The sequence below is a fragment of the Aulostomus chinensis genome, chromosome 9 (assembly GCF_037954235.1).
Source record: "Aulostomus chinensis isolate RoL2024-O1b breed Wild chromosome 9, RoL_Achi_v1.0, whole genome shotgun sequence".
Lineage (NCBI taxonomy): Eukaryota > Metazoa > Chordata > Actinopteri > Syngnathiformes > Aulostomidae > Aulostomus > Aulostomus chinensis.
Window position 1 is genome coordinate 1,405,773 of NC_141328.1, and position 13,029 is coordinate 1,418,801.

The 13,029-nt window shown below is 50.5% G+C and overlaps 1 protein-coding gene across 2 annotated transcripts; it reads left to right on the forward strand.

Moving 5' to 3' along the window:
• Nucleotides 1-327: 327 nt before the first annotated feature.
• LOC147255327 (leucine-rich repeat neuronal protein 1) lies at nt 328-12,776 on the forward strand. Of its 2 annotated transcripts, none has more exons than XM_086212982.1 (13): nt 328-531; nt 4,832-4,998; nt 5,091-5,239; nt 5,467-5,568; nt 5,640-5,824; nt 6,107-6,349; nt 6,416-6,538; nt 6,665-6,787; nt 6,862-7,288; nt 7,733-7,862; nt 8,137-8,309; nt 8,382-8,540; nt 8,798-12,776. In XM_086212982.1, exons 2-13 carry the CDS (start codon nt 4,917-4,919, stop codon nt 9,293-9,295), a joined length of 2,394 nt encoding a protein of 797 aa, XP_086069108.1. In that variant the 5' UTR covers nt 328-531; nt 4,832-4,916; the 3' UTR covers nt 9,296-12,776. The 2 variants fall into 2 exon arrangements, with proteins under 2 accessions (XP_086069108.1, XP_086069109.1); XM_086212983.1 differs by having other exon boundaries at nt 5,094-5,239.
• Nucleotides 12,777-13,029: the final 253 nt, after the last annotated feature.

Genomic DNA, 13,029 nt, shown 5'->3' on the forward strand with positions numbered 1-13,029 from the left:
GCAAGCATCCATTTATTCACTCCAGTCGAGGGCGAACGCGCTGGCACGCAACAGTCGTTGGTCCTGATGGTGGTGGTGATGATGGCGACGATGACGTGTGCCGTCTCAGTCTCTGTCTTGTTTTCTGAATCTTCGGGTTCTGCTCTTCTTCGCTGGTGCTCTCATCAGCTGACCGGGACGTGAAGAAGAGAGAAGATGACAGTCATTAGAGAATCTGGAGCATTACGTCATAGTGGCGGCCTCTGGAGCATCCGGGCGCTGATTGGTCCGCCAGCCGCTGGCCCGCGAAGCTGATTTGCTGAGAGGAGTCACCTGCTGCGGACCTGAGGGAGGACAGGGAGGGGGAAGCTGCACTTAAGCGCGACAGCAGCGGGACTCAGGTCGTCTTCATCTGCATCCGAACAACGGAATTAAACGCACGGGCTTCTGTTCCGGTTCGGTTCGGTGGGACTCTACCGGGCGGGTGCGACCCTCCCTGCTGCGTCGGTGCTGCAGCTGGAGGCGAAGGATTCGGAGGATCCGGAGGACGAGGTGAGAAGATGGGCGTCTGTCCTGCAGAGGACGAGGCAGACAAGAGACGAGAACCCGCGAGATCCCGGTCCGGACGGGCTGACGATCCGGACCTGTTCTCAACCCGAACACGGTGGAACAGGTTCACTTAGTTCAGACTAACCAGAATATTTTCAATATTTACGGGGGAAAAAACAGTATTGAACGTTTATTGATAATTGAAAATTTGATCATAATAAAGTTGCGTTGCAAAAAATAAAATATGAAATAAAAGTCACGAGACAAACAAAAGCTGGCAAACAACGGCAAGATTTTAGGAGTTAGAAGTAAACTTGAAGTTTGAAACACTGGAGGCAGATGGAACTGTTAGCCTAGCTTATCATAAGTAATGGAGACAAGTGGAACTGTTAGCCTAGCTTATCATAAATAATGGAGACAAGTGGAACTGTTAGCCTAGCTTATCATAAATAATGGAGACAAGTGGAACTGTTAGCCTAGCTTATCATAAATAATGGAGACAAGTGGAACTGTTAGCCTAGCTTAGCATAACTAATGGAGGCAAGTGGAACTCTTAGCCTAGCTTAGCATAAATAATGGAGACAAGTGGAACTGTTAGCCTAGCTTATCATAAATAATGGAGACAAGTGGAACTGTTAGCCTAGCTTAGCATAACTAATGGAGGCAAGTGGAACTCTTAGCCTAGCTTAGCATAAATAATGGAGACAAGTGGAACTGTTAGCCTAGCTTAGCATAACTAATGGAGGCAAGTGGAACTCTTAGCCTAGCTTAGAATTAATAATGGAGGGAAGTGGAATTGTTAGCCTAGCTTAGCATAAATAATGGAGGTATGTGGAACTCTTAGCCTAGCTTAATATAAACATTGGTGGCAGGTAGAACTGTTAACCTGGCTTAGCATTAATAATGGAGGGAAGTGAAATTGTTAGCCTAACTTAGCATCAACAATGGAGGCAGGTCAGGTCCTTGTCTCCTCCCTGCCTCATCTTTCCCCTCCTCATCTCCTCTTTCCTAACCTCCTCTTCTCCTCTCCCTGCCTCTTGGTCTCCTCCTGTCCTGTCCTTGCCTCCTTAGTTTGCCTCCTCACTTCATCTCCGCTTCTTGGCTCCTCGGTTGCGTAATCATTCTTCAAACAGCTGAGGGAAAGTAGGTTGGAGTTTCAGAATCAGTTGTCTCCATAGTAACAACACCTCTGAGTTATGTAACAGCTAATCAGCTCCTTCAGCCTCCAGTGATTGATCGGCTATCAGAGCTGAGAGGAGATTGTTGTGGTGGTTGTTGTTGTTTTTGTTGTAGTTGTTATTGTGGTGTTGTTGTGGTCGCTGTTGTTATTTTGGTTGATGTGGTGGTGGTGGTGGTGGTTGTGGTTGTTTTGGTGGTTGTGGTTGTAGTTATTGTGGTGGATGTGGTTGTTGTTGTGGTTATTGTGGTTGTTTTGGTGGTGGTGGTTGTTGTGGTGGCGGTGGTGTTGTGTTTTTGTTGTGGTTGTAATGTTAGTGGTAGCTGGTGACCTGCTAAATAGATGTTCTGGTCATTTCACTTGTGAGACAAATTAATTTTGCATTCTTTGATGTTTCGTGGGAGGTGAGTTCAGTGTTCATGTGTACATTTGTCTGACTCAGCATTTTCCATTGGCATGACAACGTCCAATCAAATGTGTCGGCAGTGCTGGAATCCACAGGTTACCTTGGTTGACTGTTTTTATCTACCGATGTTTTCCACTTACTGATCTCTCAGTGTAAGTGTGTGTTGATTGACAGGCGCTAATAGGATCAGTATTTTATAACTGATCAATCTGACATGGGTCGTTTCTCTGTAGCTGTAGGTTTATGTGTATTTATACCAAACAGTCCAGCCACATGGGGTAGCAATGCCATTACCATGACAACCTTTAACAGTCACCAGAGCAGCAAGCAAACCGCCGCATCCAGGACCGCGACTGGGAGGAGTTTGACAGCTCTGCTTCTACCTGCAGTGCTAAGATTAAAAAAAACAAGATTAAAGGATCAAAGACAAAGGAGGAACTTTGAGTGCCTTCTCTTGATTTTCCCTCCACAAAGGTTTTGCTGTTTGTGTCAGACGCCGGCGCGTCCTCCCAGACGGCCAACCAACTGTGAGGGCGGGTCCCTCCTATATCCATCTCTCCTCCCACCTGAGGAGGGTGAGTGAGGTAGGAGTTAATTAACCTCGTCTGCAGCTCTCCTCCAATCACAGCCTCTGCAGCAGGAGTTTAACGAGCCGCTCGCAGCACGCTGAATAATTGATGGCGTCTCTCATCAATTTTCCATCTGCTCAGCAGCGGCGGGGAGAGAGGCGGGGACGTGTTCAGATGTTGGAGCAGAAGTGAACCCTCCATCATTCGCTTGTTAACAAGACAGGAGACGCCTCTGATGTTTTAATGACCCGTATGAGCGGCGCCCGCTGTGCTGCATTCAGGTTCAGTTCAAGGAAGTAGGAATTTGTTATGGATCAAGCTACATTTGAGTGAAGCTGAATTCTGTGGGTTGTGACCGCTCGCGCAGAACAACAGATTGATGACAGATGACATCAGTGTACCTGCTCATATCGTGATGTCACCAAACACAGGTCTGTGACCTCCCAGCCGGCCTTGATGTTTGGTTGAATGAAGGTCATGATGTCAGCTGATCTGACCTGAGATGCTGGTCTGACTGACTGCTGTGAAACATCAGAGAAGAAGAGCCATATGTCAGTGTCCCATGATGCTCTGGGGGACGCCATGTGTGAGGTCACATGTGTGTGACAGGTGCAGGATTATTTCTGTCCAGGCTGCCAGCTGTTGGTTTTAAATCTCTGATTCTGAAGATTATTGAAGTTTAGAGTTTTAGTGCTGAACGCCGATGACATCATCACGCCATGATTATTTGATGAGTTGAGAGCGAAGCAGACCTTCACCTGCTTGATGTTTGTTCAACGTGGAAACTCATGACAATCATACCTGGAAAAAGGAGCAGAATTACGAACATGAATGAAGCCTCACATCACGCCTCTGTTTGCTTTTTTGTTTATTCTTGAGATACAAGACGTGACATCACATCCTTTCAAATCTGAATGTGGGTCACTCCTGCTGGCTGAATCTGTAAACGACCAATAGCAGAGTCACTTCCTGTCTCGTTGCCATAGCACCAGAGGCAAGGAGTCCCCATTCCCTAGCATGTTGTGTGTGCAGGATGCTTAGAGTCCATTATAGGGATCGGGAGCGGAGGGGGGATCACATGACATGACATCACATGAGTGACATCACACTGGTGATGTCCACTGTCCCATTGTCTCTGGGTGACATCAGGGTGCATCAGTGAGCTGCTCGCCATCCTAGACATCTGACGTCCTGGACAGGAAGCTTGAAGTTTTTTTTCCTAAATGAACTTTAGTCACACGACTGAATGGTTTTGCTCCATTTTTGAACAAACAAACAAATAAACAAACAAATAAACAAACAAATAAACAAACAAACTGATCTTCCAGCAGAATCTTCAGTTCAGCAGTTCAAAGACACAACAAAGATTTGAACTTGACAGTAATTTAAACATTTTCAAACACATTATCTTCTTCGTCTTTGTATTTTCATTAGCGTGTTAGCAGTGTGGCTAAAGCTACGAAGGAACAAAGATGGCCGTTAGCTTCTTCTGCTGCTAGCCGCTGGTTCTCTTCCTGTATGGATGAACCGTGTGGCTGTCATAATTCCTGACCGTGCCTGGAGGGGTGAACTCAACAGACCGGTCCTCACATGCTGGTGTCACTGAGCCGGGTCAAGACAAGTTCTGGTTCCATTATCAACGGTTTTGATTGAATTGGGATAGAAGTTAAAACCAGGACCACCAGACCTTCATTTCTAGGTCCAAACATATTTGGGGAATTTTTAACTAAACTTTTTATCTCCCACGACAATAATCATTTTTATCTGACATTCAGAGTTTTCAAATTACTTGCTACGCAGCTTAGTTGATGACATCATCTAGCGACTGTGAGGACTGTCAATTGCTACTTTGCTACTTACTGAGGCGTTGCAGCGCTGCTCGTCGGCGTTGGGGGTCGAGGGTTCAGGTCAGACGTGGCGTTCACTCCTGTAGATTCACTCTTTGCACCCGAATCTCCTCAAAACACCTTTACAGAAATATTTTCCTTTTTTTTCTTCGCACATTTCTCTTGAAGGAGTATTTTGGAGTCATGCTAAAGGCTAAGCTCGGCTAACACTTCCTGGAGCAGGATGATGCACTGTGGGACTGGTGGCGTGGTTTCCTCGCCGTCTCCTTAGCATCAATGTCTCCGTCCTCTGTGTCTTGTCCAGCTGCAGACACGAGCCGCCTCCCTCGGACCTGTCAGACGACGTTACCCTCAACATTCTCCTCTGCTCTCGAGGGGCCCAGTGCATCATGGGATCCGTGGTCTTCTTTCTGCTCCTCTCCTCCTTGGTGACATCATCAGTGTGTGCTGCAGTGGGCGCTGCTAACCAAGGTAACTGCGCTGTCCAAACCTATCGATCTGCAGGTGAGGGCTGGTTTACTCTGATGTGACTGGTTGTTGTGTGTCGTGTGTGTTGTGGCCAGCAGGCGGCACTGTGACGTGTCCTCTGCAGTGTGTGTGTGAGACGCGACCCTGGTACACGCCGCAATCTGTGTATCACCAGGCCAGGACGGTCGACTGTAATGAACTCCACCTGCAGAGAGTACCAGCAAACATCTCTGCCGACACACAGGTAACACACACACACACACTGACAGGTAACACACACACACACACACAGGTAACACACACACACACACACAGGTAACACACACACACACACACAGGTAACACACAGATGACGATACATAGGCAATAACACTACCAGGCAGCACACAGGTATCACCACATCCAGGTAAACCCAGGTAACACAGGTGTGTGTGTGTGTGTGTGTGTGTGTGTGTGTGTGTGTGTTTGCAGGTGCTGCTGCTGCAGAGTAACAACATCTCCTCCATCACCACTGAACTGCAGAGTCTGACCAACCTGACAGAGCTGGACCTGTCACAGAACCACTTCACACAGGTAACACACACACACACACACACACACACGCTCACACAAGCGCATACACAACTGCCTGTTCATGTCTCCAGGTGGGAGCCATGGCGCTGTGGTCCCTGGGCCGACTGGTGACTCTGTACCTGGAGGAGAACCACATCGAGGAGCTGGAGGACTTCAGCCTGAGGAACCTGTCCAGCCTGGAGGAGCTCTACATCAACCACAACCGCATCTCCTCCATCGGACCCAGAGCCTTCGACGGCCTCACCAACCTGCTTCGGTACCTCGTCACTCGACCGCATTGTTTTCAGTTTTTTTCCATCAAGAATGTTTTGCCTCAGCGAGCTCCAGACTAACCTGAGTGGGCGTAACCATGACAACGACACCAACAGCCGCCGTTTTAATGAGTTACAGACAAAACAAACAGATTTATGTTCTTTATATTCCGTCTTTAGCGGCTGCAGATGCTGCAGTTGTCTATGTTGAAGAACAGGGACTATGACTTCAGTCTCTCTTACCCAGCATGCACTGCAGGTGTCTGAATGTGCTTCCTGTCCTAAAGGCTCCACCTGAACTCCAACCGACTGGTGGCCATTGACAGCCGCTGGTTCGAGTCCCTGCCTTCCCTGGAGATCCTGATGATTGGGGAGAACCCTATCCTTGGTCTGGAGGAGAAGAACTTCCTGCCTCTGTCCCGCCTCCACAGTCTGGTGCTGGCTGGCATGGGTCTGGCCTCTGTCCCCGCTGCCGCCTTCCTGGGCCTGGACTACCTGGAGAGCCTCTCCTTCTATGACAACCGGCTCAGGTGAAACCACAACGACCTGCAATACTCTCTCATGAACCACACTTACCGACTTTGTTCTCCAACCAGGTCCGTCCCCCGCGACGCTCTGAGCATGCTCCCTAACCTCAAGTTCCTGGACCTGAACAAGAACCCAATCAGCCGAATCCAGCAGGGAGACTTCCAGAACCTTCCACACCTGGAGGAGCTCAGGTGAGCCACAACCAACCAAACCTACCCATGGTTACTACAGACACCTGAAATAAACCCAAGTGTGTGTGTGTGTGTGTGTGTGTGTGTGTGTGTGTGTGTGTGTGTGTGTGTGTGTGTGTGTGTCAGTCTGAACAACATGGAGCAGCTGTTGATGGTGGAACCAGCAGCCTTCCAGAACCTTCCTGAGCTGGCTAAGTTAGAGCTTTGCAACAACCCCCGTCTGTCCTACGTGGACCCGCAGGCCTTCAGGTGACTGGAAAACAGACTCGTGCCAGAACGCGGCGACTGGCGTCAGTGTCTAACCTCTCCCCCTCCCCCCGCAGCGCTCTGTCGTCCCTTCGGACCCTCCTCCTCCACAACACCCAGCTGAGCCTGGTCTCTGGCGACCTGCTGGCGTCGCTCCCGGCCCTGGAGGAGGTGTCCCTGCACTCCAACCCTCTACGTTGCGACTGTCTCTCCTCCTGGGGTCCTCACCTGGGCAACCAGTCGCACCTCAAGCTGCTCGAGTCCTCTGTCACCCTTTGCTCCTCCCCTCCTCATCTGATTGGCCGGGAGCTGCGGGAGGTGTTGGCTGGGTGGGGCGGGGCCAGTGGTGGAGTAGGCGGGAGCAACAGCTGCCTGCCACACATCTGCCCTCACACTTTTCCAGCTGTGATGAACGTTAGCGCCGGACAGCCCATCACGCTGGAGTGCTGGGCTGATGCTGACCCTCCCCCCCAGTTCTACTGGGTCACGCCCACGGGAGACAAGGTGGGTGGAGTTCTGTGTGTTTGTGAGTGTGAATGTGTGAGTGCTTGCGTTTGTCTGTACATGTGTGTGTGCGTGTGTTAGTGAGTGTGTTTTAGTGTGTGTGTGTGTGTGTGTTTTAGTGTGTGTGTTACTGAGTGTGTGTTTTGGTGTGGGTGTGTTAGTGTGTGCGCGTGTGTTAGTGTGTGTGCGTGTGTTAGTGTGTGTGTTAGTGTGTGCGCGTGTGTTAGTGTGTGTGCGTGTGTTAGTGTGTGTGTTAGTGTGTGTGCGTGTGTTGTTCCCAGCTTTAATTGGATCACGAGCTTGAAGAGACACGGATGTTGTGAAATGTATTCATGTTAAAACCCTGAATGGATTGTTTGACTGAGATCTGAGTGGCTGACTGATCACGGGATCACGGGATCACGTGACCATGACCATCCTATCGTCCTTCGTCTTCCCGGTCAGGTGAGCTCAGAAGCTCAGTCTGCTCCCATTATTTCCGAGGAGGGGCGTGGCCTAAGCGGGAGAAAGAAGAAGCATCGTGTTTCGGAGCCCGGAGCACTGGTGATCGAACACACGGAACAGTCGGACACAGGTCAGTGGGACCCACCTGCAGTGGGCGGAGCCCAGCTCAGCCAATCACTGAGCGACTGATAGATGGTCACCTGTCAGCTCGCTCCCAGCTCAGATGTCTTGCTGGATATTAATTTCATACAAGACCGAGTCTGATTCATCGTTCTTCTGAGTGCTGAAACACCATAAAAGAGCAACTTCCTGTGGGCTGTAGTCAGGAGAGGAACTGACCTGAAGCCAACAGGAAGTTGGACGCTGGTGTAATTGTGCTGGGAAACACTTCCTCTCTCTCACAGGTGTCTACACCTGCGTGGCCTGGAACGTGGAGGGAGCCGACACCAAGAGCGTTTCTGTGTTTGTGAACTCTCAGTCGGGTGGGTGGAGCCAGCTGGGCGGTCCGCCCGGCCTGGAGGAGCCCTGGCTGGTGAACGGGTCCGGCGCTGCGGCTTCCCTGGTGGTTCTGGCGAAGGTACCTGCCGTGTGTCCAGTTTGTATCAGAACTTTGAACTCGTGTCACAGTTGCTGCTCACCTGTCCTCCAGGTGGTGCATGCCCAGTCGGTGGTGCTGGAGTGGAGGTTGTATCCCAGCGGAGGAGCAACGTCAGCGGGTCAGAACCAGCAAGGGGGCCCCCTCCCTCTGCCGCGCTGGACCAGCGCCACCGTGCACATTGACAACCCTCAGATCAGCTACACCGCCAAGGTGAACACGCCCACTGACACCTGAACCGAGTCACCGATTATAATTCATGCGGTGGACTCAGACATCTGATTGGCCAACAGTCTAAAGTCTTACATAGCAGCGGCCTGATGGCGGCGGCCTGATGGCGGCGGCCTGATGGCGGCGGCCTGATGGCGGCGGCCTGATGGCGGCGGCCTGATGGCGGTGGGCTGATTGGGCTGGCAGCCGGTGCAGTGAGACACCCTCTTGATGGCAGGATGTCTGTTTTCATCCTCCAGGTTCCGGTCGACGTTCAAGAGTACAACCTGACTCACCTCCTTCCTGCCACCGAGTACCACGTCTGCCTCACTGTCTCCTCCTCCCCTCCATCCCCCACCTCCTTCCCCACCCCTCTGTCCTCCTCACCCGTTCACACCTCCTGCCTCAACATCACCACCAAGGAGGCAGGTTTCTCAGTGGAGTTGGTGGCGTCACGGCGCAGCAGCGTGGCGTTGGCGGCGGTCATGGGCTCCATGTTCGCTCTGTCCATCATGGCGCTGCTGGTGTTCTACATGGGCCGCCGCGTGCAGCAGCACAAGTCTTGTGGCCACTCGCTGAAGAAGTACATGCAGCACGCCACATCCATCCACCTGAACGAGCTTTACCCGCCACTCATCACGCTGTGGGAGAGCGAGGCGGAGAAAGAAAAGGATGACAAGGAGGAGGGGGATGAGCGGGAGAGGGAGGAGGAGGTGACGGGGAGCCAGATTGACACAACGAAGACGTACATGTGGTAGCTGCAGGAGTTGGAATTTAACTGTGTGAGAGAGAGGGAGAGAGAGAGAGAGAGAGGTCATGTGACTCACTGATGAGCTGGACTGATCCAGTAAAGATGGACACCTACAGGAAGTGACTGAGACACACGAAGAAGAACAGCACAGCGTCGCTTCTTCTTCCCAGAATGCGTCCGAGGAACATTCTGGTGTGTTTCCATGTTCAAATCCTGTTTTTACTTCCTGACCTGGCCGGCGACTTCCTGCCGTCTGACGCCTCAGTGGTTCTGACAGGACAACAGAAACGTGATGCGTTTCTCCGCGCCTCACACAGAAAATGAATGACATCACTTCTAAATAACAGGAAACGATCAGCTGGGTGACATGAAAGCTACAACTTGAGATTTGGAATCAGAGTGACAGGCCACGCCCACATAGCCCGCCCCCTTTGTGCCCCCCCATCATGAGGCAGCAGTGAAGTCGTCAGGTTCATCAAAACAAAGTTCAATTTAACAGGATCTCTTCAAAGTTATCTTGACTTTCAGTTTTTGTTAATTTGTTTCAAAAATCCAATATGGCCGACTTTTTTAGTCCAAGAGGCGTTTTAACAGCTGCGCTTTTGTGTTTGTGTCGTTCCCAGCAGTTTGGTTTTAGTTCCAGCGCCACCATCTGGACGTTCGACGCGACTTATATTTCTTCAGAAACATAAATAACATGAGTCACATGATCAGTTCTGGAGTGTCGGTATGATTTTAATTTTGTCATTTAGCCAGGTAAACATGAGATGTTGCGATTAGATCCAATCAGATTTTACTCCATTGAAACAGGAAGTAAACAGGAAGTAAACAGGAAGTCTGTTGAATCGACTGGAACATGAAAACCCACCAGTGTGTGTTCCTTTCCACACAACCTGGTTTCTGGTCAGCTGTCTGACCGGGTAGCTGGACCCTTTGACTGACGGGGACATAAGGAGGACATTGACGAGCGTGTTGTCCTTCACTATGAGGGGCGGAGCCTGTCGAGCACCCGTTTGCTGGTCTGAATGAAGAGACGAGGTGTTGCACTGTGACAGCAGGTGCTTCTGGTTCTGTTGAGTCTCTTCCTCTGTCTTCTGTCCGTCATGCACACTGACAGTCATCGCACTGTCGACAAATATCAGATTATTGTAATCGAGTTCATGTGATGAACACCGACGCAGCACTGTCACTCAGCACAGGCCGCCATGTGGGACACGTAGCACTTGGAGGTCCCGTATTCAAACGATTCGGACGTTGACTTGTTTTGTTTGATGCGAAACAAATCAGCTTTAACAAACAATGTCGTCTCCGTCAAAATGCTGGACGGACGGAGACGTTTGTGATCAGGCAAAGAACAAACATCCTGGTAAACAAGAACATTTCACCGTACGCAGACGACACACTGGTGACGTCACATCAGCCCTCCAGGACGTCACTTCCTGTCGTGGGATTCGGGTTTTGTAAATTCCCCAGCTTGGATGTGCGCTGATGTTCTAACCTCGCCAACTCCAGTCACTCCCAGTCACGTGTGTATTGACTGCAGTTGCCCTGGTTGCTAGGTGACCGGCTAGGCTGGACGTCTCATCAGCGCATGATTCAGCCTGTCGACCACTGGGGGCGTGTCCTTGTTTTATCGATCTCCTGCATGGAGGCAACAGGAGCCGGGGTGGAGGCAGGGAGAACTCACCGGGCCTCTGGTGTGGCATGACATGGTTAGAATGTCCGAAAAAAAACAACAACTTTGACATACGTTTATAACCCCTAGAAATGAGACTGTTTCCTTTGTTGCCATGGTGACAACCGGACACTTCAGGGCAACTTCAAAGCAGGTGCATCGAGAACTTTTCGTCTGAATACGGGACCTTTAACCTTCCTGAGATGTCACTGTGCTTCACGCCACATCATGAATGCATCACTGTTATGATGACCATGATGACTATGATTATTGTGTCTGCGACCCTCCGGCAGGGGTTCTCAACCTTCGCTCCTTCGTTTCATTGTTGGTAAATGATGTTTTGTTGCCGGCAAATCTACAAAAAAAAGGTGGGTTTTTTTTCCTCTTTCTTTCAAAACTTGGAGGAAATGCTGTGCATTGCCAAACAATTACCGGGAAATCAGCCATAAAGTAACAACACACACGGTTCCAGAAATCGACCAGGAGGTTTTTGTGGGAAGGGGAGAGCGGCCAGAGGCGTTGGTCCGCTTCCTGCCTCGGCGTCTGCAGGCGAATGTCTGAACAAACTTTTGAATGAAAGTGACACCAAATTCTTCCTCATTTTGCTGAGATCGGTCGGGAGACCCCGAAGGACCCGTGGGGTCTCTGGACCCCCGCTTTGAAAACCCCTGCCCCGTGGGCCGAGCATCAGGAATGTGCACAGAGGTTGTCATGACGACAGTCTGTCCACCTTCTTCCTGTTCCTCCCATTGTCTTCTCAGATGTGGGATCTTTGACTGTTCTCTATCCTGTAACTCTCCGTTCGTGAGCCGGTGGCGCGGCGGCTGCATGCCTTTGCACTCATAGTTACGACTGTTTGTATGAAACCAACAACCTGCAGACTGATGGACGACCTCGGACCAGAGGTGCTGCCTCAGCACACGCCGGTCAGTTTAAACCGACATCAGACGCTCGTGGTTCCCTCGCGACTGAACCGTTCGTGTCGGGCAGACAAGCGATGGTGAAACCTCTCCGAGTCCCATCAAGCGAGTCGATCCATCAGCTTGCAGGTTCGTTGCTCCGACTTGTAGCCAAATGTTCCCTCAACTGTCTGTCAACCAAAAAGCCGTTCCAGGCATTCAAAGAACAAACAATTTTCTGCTGAGTCGTTAACAGGATTCACCGCCTCTCTGTTTTCAGTCACTGTGAATCTCTTTGGATCGTTTGTCAAACTAAACAACAAATCCAGAAGTAATCGGCGAGGTGGACGTGAAACAGGAAGTGACTCGTTTGTAGTTGCTGGTGTGTTGAGGGCTGCAGTTGGAGCTTTGACCCTCGGGACGTCCGGCGGGTCTCAGGATTCAGAGGGTCAAAGCCTGAAGGAGTCTGGACTCGCACATCTGCAGCCGGTGATGGTGAATTAGAAACTCACTCGCTCGAATGAGTGCTGGCCGTCATCCGTGCTCCCGCCGGCACGCCAAAGTCCAGGAAGACGCAGACGCATGTTCTTCCATGACACATGACGGTGGTTAGATTTGTAGCTTCGGTTTAAGCAGGGCCAGAAAGAGCGCGTCACTTCCCTGTGGTGGAAACAGAGCAGCGGTGGGGGCGGCGCCCTCCGGTGGCCGTCAGAGCAAACGAGCAGACGTCACACTCAAGAAATTTGATGGTTGACAGTTCTATGCAGGGTATTTTGTATAAAGTGTATTAGCTCTATATTTGAAGACAATGTTGCTTATATGAATATGATTGTTATGATTATTACACAACACTGAGCACCAACTGTAACGTGTGTGTGCGCGCGTGAACGAGGGAATATAAATACACACTTTGTCACTTGAGAGCTGTGTGTCTTTTTCCTGACTTACAAGTGGAATCACAAGGTGTCGGATGAGAGGTGGACATCTCAATGTTCATCACGAAAATGAAAGTACCTGACCTGAGCTAGGTGATGCTAACACTTCCCACCCACTACCATTCATTGTGCTAAGCTAACTAGCATTGGTTTAAGTTGTGGGGCTGATGAACGTTCCAGGAGTAAAGATCAGGTTCATTTGTGTGGCACCAAACCCCAACCAAAGTTCTGT